Source organism: Trichosurus vulpecula, chromosome 3 (genome assembly GCF_011100635.1).
Source record: "Trichosurus vulpecula isolate mTriVul1 chromosome 3, mTriVul1.pri, whole genome shotgun sequence".
Classification (NCBI taxonomy): Eukaryota; Metazoa; Chordata; class Mammalia; order Diprotodontia; family Phalangeridae; genus Trichosurus; species Trichosurus vulpecula.
This window is the reverse complement of record NC_050575.1, coordinates 25,423,405-25,449,361: the sequence shown is the minus strand read 5'-3', so window position 1 is coordinate 25,449,361 and position 25,957 is coordinate 25,423,405. Positions and strand designations below refer to the sequence as shown.

The window sequence follows — 25,957 nt, the reverse complement described above, 5'->3', positions numbered from 1 at the left end:
AAAAGGCCCTCCCTGCCCACAAGGAGCTGGTATTCTACTGGGGGATACAACATATACTCAAATAAGTATGGGACAAAGGAATTTGAGCATGAAGCCTGGGGAGGATCTGAGAAGGCTTTATTTATGGAGGAGCTGGCACAGGAGGATTCTGGGAAGAGGCAGAAGTACATTTCAGTAATTTGAGCAGGAAGCCTGGGGATGATCTGAGAGGGTTTTATTTATGGAGGACCTAGCACAGGAGGATTCTGGGAAGAGGCGGAAGTACATTTCAGTCACAAGGAATGACTTTTGTGAGAGCATGGAGTTGGAAGCAAGAAAAGGGCTACTAAAGCAGAATTGATATAAATCGATGAGACGCTAGCTGAACAAGTTGTGGCGTGTGACTGTAAAGAAATACTAATGTACTGTAAGAAATAATGAACATGACAAATTAGATGCAGTGGGGTCAGTCTATACCCCTGAATAGTTAATTTCCCTTCCTTTCTTCCTAGCTCAGGTGAGGCTTGTGACCTGTAGATTTAGAAACTCAGAGATTAGATTTGAACCTGTAGCACTAGGTGCTCTACAAGACTCGGTCTTGAGCGTAGGTGAGCAACTTTTTGAGGGGGCACTACACAGAAAAGTATGGACTTCCTATATGAACCAATGCAAAGTAAAGAAGAGACATTGAGGAAAGCAACATGTATAATTAGCAATAAAATAAAAATAAAAGAAATCAACAACTAAATAAAACTGAATTCTGGGACATTAAAATGATCAGCATTAGTCTCCCCCCACCCCAAAAAAATATAAGAAGGAATCTTTCTTCCTTCCCTGCAGAAGCATGGAGACAATAGGTGTGGTCCATATTGTGTGGGATGAAAGACCCTCACCAATTAAAAGGTAATAAGGAGCCATCTCAGGATGGGAACAGAAATAAATTTTATTCAATTCTCGAGAATTCGGCATCCCCCACTAGAACAAATCCAGCAAGGGAGGTGCTTTACAAGGGGCAAAGCACCCATAATTGTACCTAACACAAGAGAATTCCTGCCCACCTCTGACCCTTCTCACCATTGGCTGGGAGGAGGGCTTACAATCTGAACACAAAAGCTAGACAAAGAACCAGGAAATTGAGGCACAGAAACTCCAATTCCCATTCCCTTAGTTAATGATTACAACTAAGGTGACATCTATAAATCTAAAGAAGGAGAATAGGCTAAGGGGAGGGGGAGACCCTCTCCATTCTCTTACAGTACTTTTACAGTAAAGGAAAGCAGGTCACAGTGACCCTATTCTTACTGAGCAAATCTTTAAACCAGATCCAGAACCAGAAGAAAGAACAGAAAGTTTCAGGGTAAACTTTCCCAGAGGCTGAGCCATCAGATGCTCATGGCCTCAGAATTTTCCACTTCCCTATTTCTTGATTTTTAAACATTTCTTAGTATGTATGTGTGTGTGTGTGTATATATATATATATATATATATATATATACATGTATACATGTATATATATACATACACACATATATACACACAAACACACATATATATGTATATGTATGTGTATATATATACATATATGTATGTATGTATACATATATAATATATTTATACATATCTTCCCTGTGGAGTCTTCACATTTTATTTACCTCACACAATATATAGCAACAGGCTTTTCAAATGATTTCTATCTTTTGTTGACCAGTTTCACTATTTTCTATTTTTGTTCTTTGTTCGAAAGGATGGCTTCTTGGGAGGGAGAAGTGAAAGCTGTACAGTAAAATGTAGGTGATGAAAAATATATCAATATAATTATCTTAAAAATAAAATGCATTATAAGTGTGCTTTATTAAACAAAAGAAAAGGGCTACCAAGTTCAAGGAATTACTAGTAGGCCAGTGTGGTTCAACGTAGAGTTCAAGAGAGAAGTTTGGGCTACATATGTATAGATCTGGGAGTCATTTGTTTAGAGATGATATTTGAACTTATGGAAGCTAATCAGATCTCTGAGAGTATAGCAATTCAGTTCAGTTCCACAAGCATTTAAATACCTACTGTGTGCCAGGGACCATGTCAGTTATACAAAGACAAAAACAAAATTTCTCTTGCCCACAAAGAATTTATTGAGGCAAAAACCACACATGCGCAGTTAGATAAGTGCTAAATCTACATTCTGCTACGTGTAATAGCAATGATACATTCACATGTTATATAAAGTAAATTCAAAGTAACTGGGAGGGGAGAAGAATTCTAACAACTGGTAGACATTTGGAAAGGCTTGTGGGAGGCAGCATTTAACCTGAATTTTGAAGGGAGCTAGCATTTCCTAGAGGCTGAGATGAGGTTAAGAGCACATTCCCAGAATGTAATTAATGTAATTAAGAGCACATTCGCAGAGCTTGTGTAAGTGGATGGAAGCAGGAGATCTGTACAGAGAATAAGAAGTCCAGTTTGTCTGGAATGTCAGATGCATGATGGGGAATAATGTGAAATAGACCAGAAAGGGAGGCTGAAGCCAGATTGTGAATAGCTTTAGATACAAAACAGAGGAGTTTGGTTTTTATCCTAAGAGACAATAGGGAGCAAATTAAACTGCTTGAGCAGGGGAATTTCATTGTCAGTTGTGCCTTAAGAATATCAATTTTTGACTAATATTTCCCTAAACATTTACTTTTCTGCCAACTAATTCTACCAGGGTAGTAACATTGCAGTGTGAATGAGTAATCATTTTTATAAATAATAATGACTCACATTTACATATAGCATTTTTAGGTTTATAAAGCCCTTTGTAAATCATACTTCGGGTCATATGATCTTTAAAATGGCCAGATTAGGCAGATAGTATAACTGTGATTATTCCCTTTCTAATAATAAGTCCAGTAATCTTTTCCCTATATGATACTGTTTCTAGCTTAAGATACGCCTTCCCACCTACTAAACTCTTGAAAAGCCTTCAAAACCAAAAGGAAATAATATCTACCATTATCCCTTTCGTATTGTGACTTTCCCCATAGTGGTTTTGGATATATCGCAGGTCAGCATAAGAAATTTAATGGAGATTTAGGGGAAGTTTTGCGGAAGTCACAGACGAAGGCAGCAGATGGCACAGAAAAAGTTTAGAAACTCAGAAGTCCATAAAATATATGTATAGTTTTATATTATATCAACGTATTTTATCTTTTATACCAATAATTCAGACTTCTTCTCTGGTACAAAGGGAGCACCAGAAAATTTTATGCGGATTTTCCAGATCCTGGGGCATCATGCCCATAACCCCTGCAATGTGGAGGGGATAACTGTAATGATGAATTTTCAGATATCGTAGGAGGTGAAAAGGAAAACTTGAAGGAACAGAAGCTGCTCCCTCTTTCCATGCAAAGTGCTCCCTAATGAACCTATGGCTAGCACAGCTTCCCCTGTTAAAACACTCAGATTCTCAGTCAAGGAAATGAGCTGAGGTCTGAAGCAAAAGGACCCTAAGACCTTTCTCCAAAAAGCAGAAAACATTAGCTTCCATAGGTACCAATATGCCTGCTTTTCCTTCCAGAGACTCAATCAGATTCGTGGAGCAAGGCCATTTCTGGATTTATCCCAAATAATAATCCTATCTAACATTTATCATGGTTCTGTAGGGCTCACAAAGTACAGTGCATACATTAGCCCATTGGATCTGGGTAACAGCCCTCTGAGAAAAACATGGAGCTTAAACACAGAGATGGTCCCATTTTGGAGGTGAAGATACTGAAGCCCAGGGAGGCAGAGTAACTTCCCCAGATTCACACAGCTAATAAGTGGTAGAGATATGTATTGTAAACCATAGCTTTTAAAGCCAAGTGTTTTTTACTATACCACCTTAGCAGCTAACAATAGCACTTAAAGGTTTATGAAGTATTTTACTATTTTTTTTTAAATTTTATCCACATCACAACCCTGGGAAGTAGGCGATACTATATCCAGTGGTGGGATTCAGCTGGCTCACACTGGTTCAGTACCTAGTTTTAGGTTTAGTTCTGGGAACCGGTTATTAGTAGGGGTGAGGCCTGCACTCCCCACCTCAGAGGCAGGGGCAGGGCCTCAGCCTCAACTCGGTTCTGTAGAGAACCAGTTATTAATTCATTTGAATCCTTATGTCCCCATTTTACAGTACAGGAAATTGAGGCAAGCAGAGGTTAAGTGACTCACCCATAGTCACATATCTTGTCTAAAGCTGGATTTGAACCCAAATCTTCCTGACCCCAGGTACGGCGCTCTCTATGGATTGCGCCACCTCTGGGGCAAATCTGCTATTGTTTCCAGACGGGCATTTCCCCATCTCTAGAATGAAAGGGTTGTTCTGTTTACAAGAGCTTTTTCAGCTCTAATTTTTCTCACTCCACTGCTGCAAACCTATCAGCCCGACTCACCTGTCCTGTGGCCACTTCACCAGGAGCCTTGACGTTCTGCCCCTTGCTCCAACTGAAAAGTGTAGGCCTCTCTCTGCTCCCTGTCCCTATTAGAGAGCTTTTCTTCAAGAGTGGAGCCTGCCTCCTATCTAAATTATCTTCCTCCTACCCTGGCCTTGTATACAGAAAACCTTATTTGTTTTGGTCTGGTGTTTGGTGACGGACTGATCGAGAATGACTTCAAGGGAAATCTCTAGTAAAGTGGTTAATTGGTCTGTAGTCCTGCAATTACACCAGTAATTGGCCTGCCAGTAATTTTCTTGAATTTGCAAATTGGCTTGTTAAACATAAAAGGGGTTCTGCAAGAAGGTTAGGAGCTAGGACTGACTCTTTAATTAAGAGCTGCCAGGATGTGAGTTGGTTATGGAGGGGACAATAGTTTCAGGGCAGAAATGTCACGAGGCTTCCGCTCTTCCCTGTCTCCCTTCCTGCCTTCTGATGTCCCTTCACTGCATATTATCTGCCATCACTGGCTTCTTCTTCCCCCAATGGACACACAAGGGATTTTGTCATTGTCTCTGGTGTGGACAATGTAAAAAACTATAGCCAGGGGAGCCCAGGTTCTCTCCCACCACCCCCCCACACCCCCGCACCTTCCCCCCCCACCCTTGATGATACTGTGTTCTGGTAGTGGCCTTCACATCACCCTACTGATCTGATTCAAGGGGCTTAATTCTTCCTGCTTGCTCAGGGGAGGGGTGGTGGCTGTTTTGGGGAGGTGGGGTTGCTGAATGAATAGTGGTCTCTCTCCAGCAAACTTCCTGACAGATCTCATGGTGGCAAGGCAAGAATCTTGGGATTATAGCCTTATACATTTTCCCTAAGTGGCCAAATTTGTGAAATAATGATTCTGAGAACAGCATATGGCTGAAAACCCCTGCTGTGCTGACTAGGAACCCCTTGCGTCAAAAGAAAAGAGAGTTCCAGTTAATAGTTTCAACCTTTTTATAGCCCAAATCCCTTACTCCCTTACCCCTCCATTTTCTCACCAAGCAACTTGCTTCCTCCTCATTTCCTTTCCATTTCCTAAAACATGATCAGATTAACTCTACACTTGTTCCCAGAAAGGGTTTTTATGTCATTCTATTTCCATCCATCAGGCCAAAGTTTCCTTCCCTGGACATTATTTTCTTACGTGCATTGACTCTCCTAATAGTCTCCTAATCCCCCTGGGGGATAGGGACTATCTTTGCTTTTGTATTTACATCCCAAAGGATTAGTACAAGGTCTGCTACATAGTAAATACTTAACAAATGCTTTTTCTGTTCATTCACTTTATACTTCTCAGGTGTGAAGGAAGGGAGGTTTCCATGGCAGGCAGAGGGGTGTATTATCCTTGGACACTTCCAGCATATTAGGAAAATGCCTTGGGTTCTTCCCCTGGTTTACTGCTGTGCCAGCCTAGGCCAAGAGTTGGTTGGTTCAGAGCAAGGGCAGGTAGCCAATTTTTGTGCATCCAGGCCAAGTCAGGGACATGCAAGTAAGATCAATAAGCCAGAGAGTGAGAAAATTCCTGGCCGAACAGGAAGGAATTAGGTAAGTACATTTAGTCCTGTCACACTGTTATCCCTCCTATATGATTGATCTGTATTGTGGTGCCGAGGGCAGCCTCTGAAATCACAGAGCCAGGAAGCTGCAAGTCGACCAGCCTTGAAATGTGCCAAAATGCCAGATTATACCTGCTTTCTTCTTCAACAGCCACTCAAAAATAATCAAATATTTTCTGCCTAAATACATTTCCACCCCAGAGCCCAGGAGGGTGCCTTTCGATGCCTGCTTCCAATTGTTGTCATGCCCAGGGAAGCCAATTATCCGCTTGTCTTTCAGCAAGGAGCCCTGGGCACCTTTCCGGGATTTTTGCTGTCCTTTCCTCAGTTCTGTGGCCTAAATTCCCTATCACTAGCTCAGGTGTCAAAGGGAAACTATAGTTTTCTCTTTCTTCTGTTGTCCTGTTTCCTGTAAATAGCACAGATCTCTTGAACCTGGTTCTGTTGGCAAATGACAGGGACTTGACCTTGGCTTTTCTTGGCTGGCTCTTCCCCTAGTTTTCCTTCTGCTGGGTCTTTGAGTTCATGCACAGTTCTGGCCCTGTCTGGAAGACTCACTAGGCAAAAATGTGCCTGTTTCAAGTTCTCCTTCAATCTGTTTCCCGTTCCTTCAAGTCTAGAGTCCTGAGAGGGTATTCCTCTGCTATGTGTCCCTTCCCCTTCCCACTTCGGATGAGTCTTTTCCCTGGGCTCCCTGACCTTGGCTCACTAGCTGTCTCCTGACTTTCCTTCCCTCCATGTACATCTCCATTTTTCCTTGGCCTGTCTAAAGCTAATCCCTAGCGGGATTGGAAGTACTGTATAGGTTTGCCATGATCATAGTGAAATTGCGATGGTGATGGTGATGGTGATGGTGATGGTGGTGGTGGTGATGATGATGGTGATGATGATGATGGTGATGATGGTGATGATAGTGATGGTGGTGATGGTGATGATGATGATGATGATGGTGGTGATGATGGTGATGATGTTAGCTCATATTTATATAGCACTTTAAGGTTTGCAAAGTGCTTCAAAAATAGCTCATTTATCCTCACCACAACCCAAGGAGGTAGGTGCTATTATTCCCATTTTATAGATAAGGAAACTGAGGCAGACAGAAGTCAAGTGACTTGCGCAGGGTCACACAGATAATAAATAACAGGTCAGGTTTGACCTCAGGTTTGCCCGATTCCGGATCCTTCACTCCCTAGCTGATGATGGTGGTGGTGGTGGTGGTGGTCGTGATGATGGTGGTAGTGGTGTCTTTACCATTGTTGTTAGTATGCAATGAGGAAAGGATGAAAATTAGGTCATTCCATCCACAGATGATATTTCAAACAGAAGGAACAACTATTCCAACTCCATGTCAAAGTAGCCCCCTCTACATACCCAGTTGATCCCATTCCATCCCTTTTTCTACAATAGATTGCCCCCTCTCTCGTCCCTGCTGTCTCACTGATACTCTTCAGTCTCTTTCTTTTCTCCTGGCTGCTTCTCTACAGTCTACAAGCATGTCTATATTGTCCCCATTCTCAAAAACCCCTCACTTGATCCACCAATCCCTGTTGGCTAATCATCCCATATTCCAGCCCATATCCCAGATTCCTCCCTTTGGGGGCTAAAATATTTGCAAAAGCTTTCTACAGCAGACACCTCTACTTTTTAACTCTCTACAGTCTGGTTTTTGATGTCTATCATTCAACCAAAACTCCTCTCCAAAGTGACCGATGATCACTCAATTGCCATGTTTAATGTTCCTTTTTCAAGTCTCATCACTCTTGATCTCTTTGCAGTCTTTGACACCATCGATCATGCTCTTCTCAGTACTCTCTCCTCTCTAGGTTTTCATGCTAGCACTCTCTCTTTGTCCTCCTACCTATCTGACTACTTCTCAGCCCCCTTAACTGGATATTCATTCAGATTGTGCCTACTAAATAAATGTAGGTGTCTATCATAAGGCTCTGTCTGTTCCCTCTTTTCTTCTCCCTCTACTTGGTATTCCTTCTGCTCTTTCATCAAATGATCATTTTTATGCTTATCATTTTCAAATCTCCTTATCTAAGCCTAACATCCTAACCTTCAGACTTGTATCTCCCCCTGCCTATTGGATATCTCAAACTGAATGTCTTATGGATAGCTTAAACTCAACATGCCCAAAACTGAACTCATTATCTTTCTCCCCAAGTTCTCCCCTCTTCCAAACTTTCCTATTACTGTTGAGGTACCACAATACTCCCAGTCACACAGGCTTAAAACCTAGAAGTCATCTTTGATGCTTCATTCTTTTTCACCCTAAAACCAAGGCTCGTTGATGTTACCTTTGTAATACATTTCATATTCTCCCTTCTCTCCTTTGACACTTCTACTACCTTGGTACAGGCCCTCATCACCTCTCATTTGGACTATTGCAATAGTTAGATAGTTGTTCATCCTTCATTTTCAAAGAAGACCAATGGCATCATGGGTAATGTCTCTTGACTTGTGCATGAATTGGATTTAAGTGAGACAGAGCTGCCCAAAGTCATCGGCCTCACTCTCTCTTCCTGAGTCATCAAAGTCCGGTGACAGGACAAAAGTCAGGATGACTGGCAATGACCCAGACTGTAGAGGATGACCTTGGCATCTTGGGTAGATGTTACAAAAAGGAAGATTTAGACTTGATCTAAGGCAAAATTTCTAACAGAGCTATCCAAAAGTGACATGAGCCGCCTGTAAAATCAGTCTGTTCCTCCTTACTCAAGATATTTGAGTAAAAGCTAGAAGACTATTTGTCAGATGTGTCATAAAGAAGATCCTAACACAGAAAAAGAGAAACACAAGATTACAGAGTAGCACAAGGCTGATCAGAAAACAGTGGACTCTAAGATACATAGGGAATGGGGCATAGAAATCTATCCTGCCCTACAAGAAAGTAAGGGGAAAGGGGATGGATGGGGGGGGGGGTGACAGAAGGGAGGACTGACTGGTGAATGGGGCAATCAGAATATATGCCATCTTGGAGTGGGAAGAAAATTTGTAACTCAAAATCTTGTGGAAATTAATGTTGAAAACTAAAATATTAAATAATAAAATGTTAAAAAACAAAAAAAAATAAGAGAATTTTTTAAAAAAGGAAAAAAAAAACAGTGGACTCTCACATCCTGCCCCAAATCAAGAAAATTCCTCAGCTCTTTGGCTACCTGTGTTCTGTATTCTCTCAATAGAGTTTATCCTCACAAACTGGTGTTTTAAATGTCTTGCAGAGAACTCTTATTGAAATATTTGGAATAGCAAAAAAGAAGAATAAGAAAAAGATCCTAGATAGCCTAAAATCCCTTCCGATTTTGAAACCCTATGATATACAGGATGTCCCAGCCAAAGAGGAGACAGAGAAGAGAATTATAGAAGGGGGAAAGGACAATTGGAATTAAATAAAATTAAAAAGGTTCATGCACTCTTAAAAAAATTAGAAGGGAAACGGTAACCTTCTGTTTGTTCTTCCTGCCACAAGTCTCTTTCTACTTCAGTCCATCCTTCAATCAGCGTTAAAGGGATCTTCATAAAACACACGTCACCCCCCCCACCCCTCACTCAATAAATTCCAGCAGCTCCCTATAAAATCCACTATTTGATGTCCAGGCCTCTGATAACTTGCCCCCTGAACCTTCCCACTCTTCATATACATTACACAAATACCCCTCAAACTTCACTCTCCAGTGACACTGGCTTCCTGGTTGTTCCTCATACAAGATACTCCATCTACCAACTCTAGACATGTTCACTAACTGTCCCCATGCTTGGGATGCTCTCTTTTATCTCCGACTCCTTACTTCCCTGTCTTCCTTCATTCCTAGCTAAAATTTCATCTTCTATGTGAAGCCTTTTCCAATCCCCCTTGATTCTGATGTCTTCCCTTTGCTAATTATCTCTTTATGCTATACATAGCTGGTTTGTACAAAGTCATTTGTGTGACTTTTACACAGTGAGTTCCTTGAAGAAGAAACTGTTTTTTACCTTTCCTTGTATCTGGAACACAGTACAGTGCCTGACATGTAGTAGGTGCTTAATAAGTGTTTATTGGACTGACTGCATAGTGTGGCCTTCAAAATCTTTTCCCCACAAACTGTTCCCAGCTCAGGGACTCCACACAGTGGTCATCTGTTGTGCCCCTGTTACCTTCTTACTTCCCAAGTTGAGATGACAGCTATGCTTTGTAGTCAATGGATACCAGACTGTCCTACTCACTTCAGGGACTTACCTCAGGGGCCTTCTAGTTCATCCCTTCCTTGTATAGCAATCTAAGTTATGTGCTAGGGCTAAGCTAATTAGAGCTGATTGTTAAATTTCAATACAAGTACTTGTACCCCACAAATCAGCAAACATGACAAATCAGGCCTTGATTTATTATTTTCTTGATTATCTAGTCTTAAGAGATAGAAAATATTAGGCAGCTAGGTGGCACAGTGAGTAGAGCACCAGCTCTGGAGTCAGGAGGACCTGAGTTCAAATCTGGCCTCAGACACTTGACATGCATACTAGCTGTGTGACCTTGGGCAAATCACTTAACCCCAATTGCCCTGCCCCAAAAAAGATTATTTAAAAAAAAGAGATAGACAATATTAATAACCCAGATTAATCTTAAAAGTGTGTTATTTGTACTTTTTTATTTTCAGGGTGGCAGTCAAACATTTACCCCTTCTAAATATGATCATACATCTGTCATTTAAAGAACTCAAGTGAGAGGGAATACATTACTTCCCAAGAAAGTCCAACTCACTGTTTACTAGCTCTCCTTATAAAAAAAAGCTTTCATTATATCATTGCTAATGTCAGAGCCTGAAAATAATTTACCAAAAAGCCATAGTAACAGGTTATGCAACCACTGTTAATTTTGAAAAATACCAAAAAGTTCATAGAGGTAATACCTCAACTGCTAATTCTGAAAAACAAAATAAAATATAATAAAACCAAAGCTCTAACAGTGGTTATAAGCAAAAAACTTTCTTTATTCCATTGGAGGAAGGAAACTAGACGTGTGTGCTGGGGTCTGCTCTAATTCCGAGGAGACTACTGCAAAGAGGCTGAGCACTGATACATTACACTAGTGACTGCGAAGGGAGCTGTAGCTGTGACAATGAGGGGGTAACAGCAACAACGAGGCATTTGATTCATAGCAGGGCTTCATGACCAGAACGTGGTCTGGACAAGCAGGTGCTTGTTGGAGCTCAGGGACCACCTGGGGCTGGAGTGAAACAATTCTGGGATTTTGATGCCACAGAGTTCATCCAGAGGGGGAGTGCAAAGGATTGTTGTGCTGAGCTCAGGGCACAGCTTGCTTTTTTGGGCCTCAGCTCTATAAAACAGAATGTCTCCTAAAAGTAGAGAGGAGTCCAAGACGGGGGTGGTCTCGGCATGGGGATCCTGACGCTAAATCTTTATCTCTACCATTTTCCCTGTTGCTCCTAATTCTGCTTTCTCCACCCAAAAGGTGAAAACTCTTCAAGTACTTGAAGGTTGTGACTCTCTTTTCTTCTCCAGGCTAAACCTCCTCAGTTTATTCAAGCCATATTTTATAATATTGAGATTCTCCCCCCAGTGCTCTCCAGCCGGTCAATGTCTTCTCCCAGATTTGGTGTCCAGAACTGAACACCACACTCCATCTAGATGATCTGACTTGGCCAGACTCCTTCCTCACTCCCAGCTCCATGAACAAGCTCACGTCCTTCCTTCTTCCTCAGGGTAGCGGTTTACTACATCTTTGCTTGCCATGCACAAATCCTTGAGAACACAGTTATATTCTCTCCTCACTCATGGTCTCTAATGGGGCTAGCCCTGGCACATTATGCAAAGGTAATGAGTATGATCTGACCTCCCTAGTTATAGAAAGTCTATACTTGATCCAAGTCCTCTCTAGGACACTTCCATTGCACATCATCATGATTCTCCAGAAAGCAGGCTCCTCAGCCTCTCCACATGGGGTGATGCCATCAGAAGTACTTTTGGTTTGTACCATACTCTGGTTATCCATACATTCAAAATAATCTCTCCTTTTTCCTGCAGGTAATACCTGAAGCAAGTGCAGGTGAAAGCCAACAACACATCATCCGAGTACCATACGAAGGAGTGGATGATTTCTTCATTCCACCTACAAACCTGGTTATTAATCACATCCGGTAAGATACACTTTCCAGAAAATTCTGTATGTGTCATCTGAAAGGCAAATACCATAATGCTCCTAGGGAGATCTGTGATTTGAGTTCCTATGCTGTTGCAATAATTAAATACCTATTCATCCTTTGTCTTCGAAGAGGACCAATGACTTGCACGTGAATTGATTTAAGTGAGACAGAGTTGTATAAAGTCATCAGCCTCACTCTCTCCTCCAGTCATCAAAGTCCAGTGGCAAGACCAAAGTCAAGAAAACTGGCGATGGCCCTGGAAACAGTGGATGATGTTGGCCTTTCCAATTTCTGATCTTTCCCATGCCTTAGTTTGTCTAAGGCAATGCCCTTAGTCATAAATACAAAAGCACTGGGGGTAGGGAGGTGTGAAGGACTGAAAACATAATGGTTAAACAATCAACAAACGACCACAATTAATCAATTAATCCCAGCTTTTTGCTCAGGAATGAAGGAAGAGCAGTTTTTCCCAACATTTGAGAGGAGGGGAATGGGATGATGGGGGAAAAGTGTCCCATTGAGAAAGGACCAAATGAATTTGTGTCAGTCATTCTTTGTAGTGAAATTTACTCCCTCCTCAACTCTGCCTCTTAAAATCCCTGCCTTCCTCCAAAGCTCATACCTCGCCTTTCCTAACCTCTTCTCTACCAACCTAATTTTGCTCACTCCAATCTTACCTCGTTGGTTAAGGGCGCCATCCCTTAGAGGTACAGAATCTCCCAAACGTGTAATTACCATTTAAAGAAGCATCTAAGCAAAATAGAAATATTAATCACTTTGAGGATTATGGAAGAATGATGGAGCAAAGAGGCAAATAATAGGAGGAAGCATTGAAAGAAATAGTCACTCATTACACTGTCTTTGTTATCAGACAGAAGTTGTAAAGTTGGATGTGTTAGTGGGATGAACAGTAGTTGTCATTCCAGCTTATCTCCAACTCTGATCTCAGTGTCCTTCTTCCTTTTCTAGGTTTGGCTTCATCTTTAACAAGTCAAATTTGACAGTTCACAAAATTGACCTTGAAACAATGATGCTTGTCAAAACCATAAGCTTCCATAACTACAGTTGCATCCCCCATGCCATGGCTTACACCCACTTAGGAGGCTATTTTTTTGTCCAGTGCAAAAAGAATCGAACCACACCTGCATCATCACAGCTTGTGATCGACAGTGTTACAGACACAGTGATTGGCCCCAATGGTGACATCAAAGGGGTGCCCCATGTGTCTCCTGATGGGCACTTCTTGGTGAGCACAGATGAGGACAGTGGCCGGCTCCAAGTGCAGGCCATAACCACCCGAGGAGAAATCCAATTGTTGTATGACTTACAGACAGATGTGCACCTCTGTGATCTGGCATTTCAGCCATCTTTTACCGAGAGCAACCAATATTATATCTACACCACATCACTTTTTCAAACAGACTTACTTTTTATGGAGTTGTCAACAGGGAGAGTAGATATGCTGAAGAACTTAAAGGAACCTATTTTAGCCCAGGACTGGCCATGGGACAGTAACACAAGGATTGTGAAAGATAGTGGATTATTTGGACAGTACCTCATCACATCGGCCAAGGAGTCTCTGTTTCTCATCAATGGGTGGCAAAAAACATTACGCTGTGAGGTATCAGGCATCAAGAGAGGTAACACAGTGGTTTGGATTGGAGAGGTATGAAAAGGTCTCAAAGCCTAGAAATGATGGGACCCTGACACTGCAATGAATAAGCAGTAGCATTGTATATTTTTACACTGATGAAAGAAAAAATCCTGTATAAGCTTTGTGGTGCAACACTGGTCTCCTTGCAAATTTTCTAGTATAAAGTATGCTCTGCTAACAAGAATGGGGTTTCCTAGGGGCTTTTCATTAGGAAGTATGATTTATGCCTTGAGCTGTGACGAGAATATATGCTGCATAAAGGACTCATTTCTGTGCCGAGGTACAAGCCACTTGGTGATGCCATGCAACTGAAAACTTGTGCTTTTCTGGGCTGATAAACTTGTCAATTGTGCTCAAGTGGTCAGTCTCTTTTCCCTTCTGACTCAGTCCAGCTCCCCTTAACTTCAGGCTTTAAAACCTATGGGCAGAATCCTTATAATAGAGGGAGTATGGAAGAAATGAAGAAGCTGATGGAATATGGACTTTGAGATGGAGTGATCTAGGGAAACGTGACTATCTTCTGCCCCAAGTGGTCCTAACTCTTAGAAATGGTTCTCAGAGTGTAGGTGGCAGTGAGACTATTTCCCTCCTCAAATTGTAGTAGAAGCTTCTGTGCATACCCTCTATGGGGATTTCTCTAGGTCTCCTCATCAGGTATTGTTTTCCCCCCTTAGCATTTGACTTTTTGGTTTTCTTCTTATTTCTTTATTTCTGCTGCTGTGGGCCTTAAAATCAGCATGGCTACAATACCTGTCCCATCCATATTGTATCTCAGAGGGACAGGAGATTTCATTCCCTTGACTTACTGAAATTATTAGAATTGTACACTCTAGTGAACTAGGGTCTTTCCTAAGGTACAGCAACATTTTTCCATGCCTTATACCAGATTCCTGGCAGCCTCAAGGGCATCCAAATGCCACACCATACAACCAGCATGAAGATGCCCTGGACTGTTACTATTAGCAAAGAATGACACTCTGTGGAAGTAGCTTTGAAAAACTATGGTTCTCCACCGAAGACACACATATTTTTCAAACACCTGATAGACACGCCATATTGGGAAGGTGAGTATCACTTCACCAAGATCTTCCAAAAGAATCTGGCAAAGGGTTGCTGTATTCAGTTGCCGTTTGTAACTTAACTACTGGTGTTTGAAAGGGAAGGTCTTCATGGCAAGTTTAGTTAGGATCTGAGCATCTCCTTATATTAGAGGGTGCCTAGGCATAGCCTGGGACTCTTTCAGAGGGGTAGATAGCAGTAAGATTGACATTTCTGCAGGCAACCTACTAGGATAAGTGAAGTGTGACCACACGTGGAGAAAGGGCACGAGGTTGGATGCTATATGTGATGTGGGTGAGACAACAATCCTTAAAGCTATTCTTTGCAAATTTCCCTGTGGCAATCCCATGGATACATAGTAAGATCATTCATTCTTAGGGTACCTCAGGATCATTAAAATACTTTATTTTGCTCCAGGTTTATGTCATGATTTGACACTTCATGACCTTTATTACACCAATCCCAATGAAAGCAGATTATCATGTTATACAGATACAAAGTTCTCTCACTCAGATGCTTATAGATGTTTGTTAACCTCATCGTGTGACCCCAAGGAAGTCAGAATCAAAGGATACCAGCTAGCAGTGAGGTATGATTTCCTGAAAATTGCATCTCTTTAAGGAGGGGCAGGTGATAATGTTAATTATGATTTACATCAAAGACAAGTCTGGAACAGTCCCCAAATGCACTGCTAAGAAAGTGTTGTTGCAATTCTCTGTAAAGATCCTAAGTTAAACATACTCAGTGAGGAAGGAGAGACCCCTAATGCTTGAGCAGAACCTGCGATTCATTTAATGTCAATGGGATGAAACTTGCCTACTATACACTTTTAGTCTTGAACAAGAATATTTGATCTTCTGAGCCATAGGAGGTTGGATGAGTCCCTGCCCTCATCCCTGTGTGGCCATAAAAGCCTGACCATGGCCTTCACCGTTGACCGTGTCCTCTGTTCTGCCTCATCACTGCAAGGAATCATGTCTTTCAGGGAAAGGAAGGGATGGACTTTGTAAGTACTCTTTAAATATGCACAAGTCCTTTCTAAGCCCTATGTGTGTCTATCCATTATGTCCATTGCCCAGGTGTTCGTGAGCCCCAGCCATTCTCCTGTCTCACCACCTCCCGTAGCCCTGTTCTTTAGTGCGTTTACTTAGAAAAGGTTAGTGTGGTCGGGAGGAAACTAGAAAGGACTTTTTGCTCTTATTTTTTATAAATGTAAAATTTGTAAATATCTGTTGATGTCAATAACTTTGAGAAAGGAAGATGTATTCTTTGGACAACTTGGAAAATAGATCTCCCTTGTTTTTCTTTGTCTAAAGTTTTTGACAGGATGTCATTTTTGACTCCAAAGGACTTTTATCATGTAGGGTGTCATTCCTATGCCGTCACATTCTCCTCCAAAAGACAGGAGGCTTCCAGCCTCCCTCCTTGGGTGATGTCTTCTAAACAGAAAGATTCAAGGCATGACAAAATGCTTATTCACTTTACAGTAGGATACATTGTAGTATTCCTTTAAATAATGAGTTCCCTTGATACTCTTAATACAGCTCTGCATCTAGAAAATCCACGTGTTCACACACATACACACATGCACATATGCACACATGCACAAATTTTCAAGACTACATCTGTTGTATAAAGTCAGTTACATCCGCGTTCACTCTAAATGGCAGGATAACCTCGAAATGAGTAGTCTGCAAAACAAAACCCTATCATCAAGCTTCACTGAGCTGGCTCCCTCTGCACGGTCCTGAGGTGCTGTCCAGCTCTGTAGGATAGAGGCAGGAAGGATCCCTCATCATCTTTCCTCCTTTTAAACAACGTGAGTTGTTTCCCACTTTCTCCGTATGTGAAATCTGTAAGTCATTCAGTCTGAAATGAGAACCTGTAAATTGGTCCAGCCAGCCTAGACTTGGGTCTATGCCATCCATTGCATTGCTTAGTTTGAGTGTATAGCAAATTTCTTAGTGAAGTAAATAGAATTTGACATTTAGAATCAGGAAGATTCCACTCTAGCCTCAGACACTTTCTGTCTATGCGACCTTAGAGAAGTCACCTAACCTCTCAGCCTCAGTTTCCTCACATGTGAAATTAGAATAATAATACCTGTAACACTTAACATATACAATTGTTGTAGGGATCAAATTAGATGATGTATATAAAATGCTTTACAAACCTCAGAGTACTAATTAATTAACATTAATTAACAATAAAAAATTAACAATTTTTGTTATTATCAGTTCAAGCAGAGACAACATGGAATAGTTGTTAGAGAGCTAGCCTTGAGGCCAGGAAGATCTTGGCTCCAGTCTTGCCTTTGATAACACATACTGGTGTGTGGCCTTCGCAAGTCACTTAACATTTCACTGCTCTAGGAAACCCTCTAAGACCCTTAAGTTGTAGAGAAGGTATCCATTTGCATTGGTCAAGGGAGTTCCCTCATCTCAGAGCTCCCTATGTCAATGAAATGATAGATACAGTCCTTATCCCTATTCCTGTTAATCCAACAACTCAACAGACATGTGTTCCCCCTCTCCTAGGTGTACAGCACAGTGTTGGTTAATGACAAGCCCCAGCACCAACCCGGCAGCAATTGAGATCCTTAGCAAGTCTGGTTCTTTACAAGGGGTTCCTTTGGAAATAAGTGAAGCCAACCTCAGAATACTTTGATCTAGAGAACGGAGCCCTAAATGTTCCCTATCCTTTCTACTTCTTCCTTTTGTCATTTGCTCATCTGTCCAGAAAATGGCTAGCGCTTCAGACACTCGATGCTCTGTTCTGTCCCTGTTGAGAGAAGGTAGAAAGTGGAAAGATAGGAAGCAGATAGTGCCCTCTGCACTCTGACCATCATCTCACTGACACCCATGCTCAGCTAACACGGTCCTTCCCTCCTTTAAGGATAAGCTATTTTATAACAAATACCCATTATAGAGGTATGAGAAGTAAGGAGTAAGATGGGCTCTGACCATGGCAATTTCTTGGGAAGGTTTGGGCCTCAGAGCTCAGGACAAGATTGTTAAAGATACTGTGTCTGGTCTCCGATGTGAAAAAAAAAGTTGTTCCCTGCTACTAGGGCATTGAAATTTCCATGATTCAAGAATGTAGTGAGTTCTGTGGGTGTATATATATATATATGTATATATATATATATATGTATATATATATATACATATATATATATATATCCTAAGCCAGCCTTCCTACCAACTTCCCATGCCCAGCCCCATCAATGGGTAACTATATCACAGAATTACCAACATAGAGATGAAAGTGACCTGATAGGCTGTTTAGTCCGACTCCTTCGATGAGGAAACTTGAGTCCAGTGAAATTTAATTGTCTAAGGTCACACAGATAAGAGAATTTGAAACTGTTTCCATAGTACTGTGCTGTCCCCCTGTCCTCTAAGATCTATATGAAAATTCATTTCTCTTCTTGCCATTAAAGATTCCTCACCCCACCCCACCCACCAGATCCCTGACCTTGGGCTTAAGGACTATGACTTCTCTAAGCCAAAGAGGGAACAAATCAAAGGGTGAGAAGAGGGAACTGCTGAGGAGTAGGTCTAGCTTTCCACCTCCAAACTCCTGGTTACAGCCTATGGACTTCTGCCCTTTGTATTCTCCATCTTGGATTTATTTGGGAAGCTATCCATTATACTCATAGAAATCTGGTTGCCATTGATTTTTTAAAATGAATTTTATTGATAACTTTGGTCTTTAATATCACCAAAATTTGTCTCACCATCTTTTCCCCTCCCTCCCTAGAGCCATTATAACAAATAGTTTTAAAAGAAAAAAAAGAGAAAATAAACAAAACTGATTAATACATTGAAAAAGTCTGAAAGTATGTCCAATATACTGCACCTGTGGAATGCTCATCTTTGCAAAGGCATGGGATGGAGGTGTTCTCTCCTTTCTCTTCTTGGGCCCCAATGCTTGTTCTTTGAAATTTCACAATGTCCTTCTTGATTGTTTGACGGTTTTCTTTCTGTTTAGATTGTTGTAGTCGTTGTATATAGTTTTCTTGGCGCTGCTTACTGAAGTAAGCATCAGATTGCGTAAATCTTTCCATGTTTCTTTATATTCATCATATTCGTAATTTCTTACAATAATGTTCCACTTTTTTCATGTACCACAGTTGTTTAGTCATTCCCCAGTTGATGGGCATCTATTTCCTTAACAATTCTTGGCTATCACCAAAAAGAAGTGCTGTTATAAATATTTTAGTGTATATGAGGACTTTCTTCTTACCAATAACCCCTGTGGCAGGTAGGAGGTCAGTAGTAGTCTACTGGTGGAATCTTTGGGTTTCAAAGGGTATGAATATTTTAGTCACTTTATTTGCATAATTAGAAATTACTTTCCAAAATGGTTGTACTGATTCACAGCTCCACCAACAATGAATCCACGTGCCTATTTTCCCACAACTCCTCCAATATGAACTATTCCTACCTTTGTCATCTTTGCCAATTAGCTAAGTGACAGGTAAACATCAGGGTTGTTTTGATTTGCATTTCTCTTATCAATGATTTGGAGCATTCTTTTTTATATAGTTGTTCACAGTTTTCATTTCTTCTTTTGAGAACTGGCTGTTCATATCCTTGACCATTTATGTAATGGGGAATGGCTTTAGGATGTATGTGTGTGTGTGCATGTGCATGTGTATACACAAGTATATATATTTTATTAGTTTGTATCTCTCAGATACTAAATCCTTATCAAAGAAATCTGACACAAAGATTACTTCCCATTCAATCTGGTCTTCATTTCTAAATGCTTGCCTTTGGCTTCAAATTACTCCATGGAGCTTTTTCTCCCTTGCTTCTTCTTTCCATCTCCCTTTCTCATATGGACGTGCTCATTCCTCCTGCTTGGTTCATTGCGACACTTTGCAGACTGCCTGGCATGAAGCTGCTTGGTATCCCACTTCTGCTATTTTCAAACCTCCCTTCCTGTTTCTTATCTATTACTTCCCAGCTTTTGTGGCTCGTTTCATGCTTATATTATCTCAGGTCCCAGAACCTCAGCTAAGTTGCCCCTAAAAAGCAAAGGACAAAACATCCTGTATCCCTGGAAAAGGGGATGGAGAAACAAAAGCCTCAGTTTTTTTTTAAACAAGGATTACACATCCCAAGCAACTGATATCTAGCCACCACTACAATGTATTCAGAGACTGAGAAACCTTAATTTGATCTCCTGAGAAGGATGGAGAAGGACAGCTGCCACAAAGGGGGAATTTTCTTGTTTTAGTCAGGATAATTCAAAGCTTATCAATGGTAGCCAACCACCCAAGCAAAGCGAAAGGGCCTGCTATCGTACTGAAGGTGTATAAGCTGCAGATGAGGAGGCCTTATGGAATCACTGTGGAGACCTAGGGTCAATAAATTTTCATGTTAGGAATAATGGCAGTATCCAATGTGTCTATATACCACTTCTCTGTTCTTGCTTTGTGACTGCTATTTTCTATTGACCAAAAACCTGTGAACTAAAGGACTCTGAAAAACTGCAATGGCCAAAGCGGGGTTGTGAAGGTTCTGATTCATTCGCCAGTTTTCATTCGGTCCAAATGTCATCAGATAGTTTAAATTTCAGTGTTTAATACTGAAGTCCCATTTTCCTCTATTGACAATGAATACACATGCAAACACACCCCCACCTGCTAGCACATCATGGCCTCCTGCATTTACATCTATGTATCTACCTCGTGTTTTCAGCCACATCTCAGCCAGCTCCATGCATCCTCCATGTCTACATTAGTGCCTTTGGAAACAGAAACAGCTGAGGTCAGATGACAGTCCCTCTGTCTTCGTGTCTTCCCTGACCCAGGGCCCCTGAACAGAGTAACTCACTGCATTGGAAATTCAGTTTAACATGGCTTTATGAGACCCAGAATTGGATAAACTGTAACATGCATCAGGCTGTATCCCCAGAAATTCTTCATGGCACCCGCTGAAATTATCATATGTCCTGTCCCCTGTGTCATAAGGGTGTTTCTTTGGGTCTAACATATAAAACAGTCCCACAGGATCTATAGACACTCATAATAGGAGTTTAATAGTTTTTAAACATGGACACTTGTATGATTTTGCCATCTATACCCAAATGTGTCAGTTCCCAGGAGTCCATATGGAAATTACTTTTCTTTTTTTTAAAGATTGAGGGCTTACTTTTTTTCCCAGGGATATCAACAGTACAAGGCGGTATGTGAATTCAGGGACCTGATGCTCAGATCACAAGGTCAGGTTGTTTCTGAAATGCAGATGAACTCCCATTTTCCAATCACACAGAAAGAAGTAACATTTGTACAAATGATGCTCCCGGACTTAGAGGCACTAGGAAGTGCCCTTGTCATGGTGACTCCTTGTCATAGTGACCCCTATCAGGACTAAATGCCTCTCTGGCCCCAAAGGAACCCCTGGAAGAGGGTAGAGGTGTATGTGTCACAGGCACACAACTTCCTGTAGACATTCTGTGTATAAGGTCAGACTAGCTCCTATTCTCACAAGCGATTTTTATTTTTTTCATTTTTAAAATGTATTTATGTCATAGCTCTGCCTGATTTGAGAAGTACAGCGTTTTTAAGGTCAACTTTTCAAGTGATGGGAAAGGCCATGTTCAGGGTCCAAATGCTACTAGGACAGGGATTTCCCCAAAATATGCCCTCTTGTCTCAATTTAATTCTAGTACCCACTACAGTATGTACCCAAAATGGCATATGGGTACTAAGAACTGGGAATACAAATGCAAAAATGAAGTGGTGGCTTGCCCTCGAGGAGTTTATAGTCTACCACAGCTTACAATCCTGGTCAGATGGGATGCATGAGAAGAAAGGGAATGAACTTCCCTCTGTGTCACTGTGCTCATTATGGAGATAGCATTGTAAAGCATAGCACGGCCCAGTCTGATCTAGTCAGTGTTCTGGCCATGGCGGTGAGGGAAGCTCAGCGATCCTAGGATCCCTAGAAAAGCTTTCGGCAATTGTTTACCCTTGGAAGCATCGCCACCTCTCCTCCTCACTCCCTGTGAAAGATGTTTCTCTTTTTTCTTACTGTCTGCTTTTCTTAGCCTGGTTTTCTTTCACTTCTCCATTTTTATTTGAATTCCTTTCCATCCTTTTTCCCTCTTTCCTTTTCTTCTATTTCTTCTCTTTCAACTTTTGCTTTTGAGGGACCCAGGAGACCTTCCTAGCATTAACCAGAGCTCCCAGAGGCAGCCTTGACCTCCCCATGTGGTCCCCTGGGTTCAGGCTTTATCACATAGCTGCCACAACACACACTTGATGGATTCTTCCATGTTTGTGCCAGGCTGATGGTTATGGAGCAAAAGACTTTTGCCTTATTCTATTGAAGTTTCTACAGTCAGGCCACAGAGAGTATGCCTAGCTACTTGTATAGTAGCAACGAGGCCAGAATATTCTTAAATCCCCTGGCATTAGCTGATTGCCTTTATGTAAAAGGATCACTTTTCTCAAAATTCTCAAAAACAAACTCCCTAGGGGAAAAATAAACTTGGGCAAAAATTATACAAACTAGTGTTTGTGCCCTGGATCTAATCAATATTACAGCAAAAAGAATCAGGTGAAAAGTGATCTTTCTGGCCACTATCAAGTGGTTGTCTACACTTGCATTATGTGTCATAATCTTCTTAGTAATTTCACAGGATCCACTATATACTTCTGTCCTGTCTCTGTCTATTTCTATTTCTATTAGGTCTAGGGATCTAATCAACATCTAGGAACTAAAATGAAATGTGTCTATGGCCTCTTATGTTGGGATTACAGAAGGAAAAGGGAACCATTTAGTCAAATTTGGTTTCCGTTAAGAAAGAGAGTGGTATGATTATTCACTTTTCAGAAGCATTATCAGTGGATTCCCCTCCTTTGTTCTCCAACCCACAGCATAGAAAATGTATTTACATTGACAAAGCGGTGGCTTATACACACTGGGTCTGCAGGCGCCAAAGTGTGGTGCAAAATGAGCACCCCTTCTGTATTTCTTAAACACCCCCTCCTCAGGGTCCTGGTGGCCTCCCACTGGAGCCTGTCTACCCAATGAGCTCAACTGTCCTTACTTGATGGGAGTTTCCCCCTCAGTCATATCGTCCCTTTCCTTTCTTAGAGTCGATGGAGTGGCCCTGGTTTTACAGGGCTTGTCCTGTACTCTGCCAAGCAATAACTGTCCTCAGAGTCACCTAGAATGCCAGCTGTCCCTTGTCCCCAATTCCATGACCTCATCAGAGTTTTTCCTACCATGACAGATGTCCTACATCCTCTACTTGGAGAGAGGGGAGTGTCAGGATCTCTTGGAACATAATGCAGAAGCCACAGGGAGATTCTGAAAATGTTGAAAAGCAGAATCATCAACCCCTACCTCCACACAAACACATTAACCTTCATTCATGGCAGCTGAAATAGACTTTGGTCAGTGATTAAAGGGGGAGCCCCACCCAAGAAGATTTTGAGCAAGGGGAGCTCAGCTCAAAGTTGGGTTGCTTTGGTATTGATAAGTTTTACAAAGAGGTTTCCTAAAAATAAAATATCTCTTTGGGGGCCATCAGTGGGTCAGTTCTCATTTCAATGACTGTCTTTTATTCGTTCCTCATAGCTAATAGTATAGATGACACACACGAAATAGTTATCAAACACTGCATTTATATATTTTGATTTTGACTCTCCCCATCTTTCTTTCTCTTCTCTGTTCTTCCCCTTCTCCTGCTTCCCCATCTGCTCCTTCATTTTTGGCTGTGGTTGACCTCCCACCATTTTCCATGCAGTTTCCCTTAATGCATCCGATTTCCCTCTCTTTTTGTTTTTAGTCTTTAGTCTTTTTAGTCTCTAGTCTTTATTCATATTAGTACTAGTCTTTAGTCTTAGCACATTGTGTTGCTTTTATATTATGTTTCCTGAAGTCACTGAGTTTTACAATTTGAAGGCAGAACTCAGGCTTGGAGTTTTGCTGGAGTGACTGGTCTCATAACTTCTTAGTGTCATTTAGTTGAACGATCCCTGAACATGTGAACCCTGACATACCATGTCTCCAGTTAACATTTGTCCCGTCCCTCACTTCAGAAATCTTTCAACTATTTTGTGTCATTATTTTGAACAGTTGTGTAGACTCCAAAATATATATTTCTGTAATCACCAGTACTTCTCAAAAGGCCTCCTGTAATTACTATACATGTAATTTTTTTCCTTATTTATAAAATATATAAATTATTTTTAATACATCAACTTTAGTAGAACTTTGTACCAACACAATATCAGTATGTGGCATTTGAGCTGTTTGTGTTTCCTTTGCTGTATTCTATGGTATTGAACACACATTGTATTTGCAGAAACACTTGGTATAAAGAAGACGAATCATAAACTCTCATAAAGTATTGTCATTGTAATGCTCTTTTTCTGAGAATTTTACAATAAAATTGGTCAAGATTTTACCTTTACCTTGTATAAGTGCATTCCTGTTTATCTGAAGTGTGGACTGATTAAGATAAAGTTTTTATGCAGGGAAAAGAATCTTTCTTTTAGGATCAATAGAAAGCTATTGATTTTCTTTACCACCATTGTTTGGGGCAGCTAGGTGACACAGTGTGAGAGAGTGCCAGTCCTGGAATCAGGGGGAGCTGAGTTCAAATCAGGTCTCAGACATTTACTGTGTCTGTGTTTGGGTTGCAGAAGGAAATGGCAAACCATTCCAGTATCCTTGCCAAGAAAACCCCAAATGGGATCACAAAGTCAAATGCAACACCACCATTGTTTATAGTCATCAACATGAAAATGGCAGACCACGGCCAATGCCGTGCCAATATTAAAGTGAGTCCTGACATAGTCAATGAAAACAGAATTCAGAATCAAATGACCTCTGTACAAATCCAGCTGAGCCACTTACTACCTATGAGACCTTGAGCAAGTTATTTAATCTGTCTTGGCCTTCAGTTCCCTCACCTGTAAAATGAATAGAGGGTCAGTCTAAATCAGGGGTGGAGAATGAGCAGGCAGCAGGTTCCCCACCATGGTCTAGATGATCTTAAAGGTCCCTTCCATTGCTAAATTCTGTGATCCTTCCATAATTGTTTCTGTGCTGAATCGAGACAGGAAGTCAAACCAGTTACCCCAAAACTATGTATAAGTTTCTGTAACTGTGACTATTTTTTCCTTCTCCCTATAGTCTTTAAAATATTTAAATGCACTGACCATTTAACTCCTAAAATGTCCTGCATTTTTTTTATTTGTCACTGGGACAACTGACTGAAGGGTTCTAGCCTCAGGTTCAGCTGTCAAGAGAGACAGATAGCCTGGTGTGATGGAAGGAGCTCTGAAAACTGGGTCAAGACTGAGACCCAGGTTTGGATCCCAATATCAATACTTACTGTCTCTGTGACCATGGGCAAGTCACTTAACCCCTCCAAGGCTCTGTTTTCTCGTCTGTGAACATGTATGTATATACCGATGATGCTTAAACTTTAATAAATGCTTATTAATGGACTACCTTACAAATTATTGGGCACAAAGAAATCTTGAAAAGCTTTGGAAATTCAAGTTATTATTTTTATTACTTATTAGATGAGAAGCAGTGACCATTAAAACAATTAAAGTTTAGTACTAAAGATACAATTACAGTGACCCATTTTGCTCTGACCCATTCCAGAAGAATGAACAAGTCTGTCAGTGTTACCAATCTTCATAAAGGAGACAGAGTGATAGCCTTCAAAGTGCACAGGATTCTTTCTGAAGCCTTTGAAATGAGGAGTCATGACCCTCAACACCCATGCCAGCTTCTTGGGCTAAATCTCCTCTACTCTGGTACCATAGAGGAAACTACCACCATTAAGCAGACAGAATGAACATGCTTCCATGGTGTTTTCCCTCTGCATCTTGGGAGCTCTAAGGAAGCCATCCTGGGCTAAAATGATGCAAAGCAAACTTCTGCACCAAATACTGGAGTACCTGTTGTCTCTGAGCTTCCAAGATCTGTTACTGTCAGAGAGAGTTGGATTGGGCGGGGGGGGGGGGGCAGTGTGGAGATAGAGAGGCTCTTTCTTAAGGTTGGTAATGATCTTGAGTGTCTTTGTTGAAACAAGGAAATTCATTTAGCAATAAGCAGCAGAGAAATGTTCCTTTCCCCCTTGGGATGAATT

General features: G+C 41.2%; 1 protein-coding gene across 1 annotated transcript in view; it reads left to right on the top strand.

Annotated features, from left to right (window-relative positions):
* The window catches only part of FSTL4 (follistatin like 4), an 856,236-nt gene extending 842,453 nt beyond the window's left edge, over positions 1 to 13,783 (top strand). Inside the window, exons 14-15 of the mRNA XM_036752996.1 lie at positions 11,993 to 12,105; positions 13,081 to 13,783. Of these exons, the coding sequence (XP_036608891.1) occupies positions 11,993 to 12,105; positions 13,081 to 13,783 (816 nt within the window). The remainder of the gene's footprint in view (positions 1 to 11,992; positions 12,106 to 13,080) is intronic.
* The last annotated feature ends 12,174 nt before the right edge of the window (positions 13,784 to 25,957 follow it).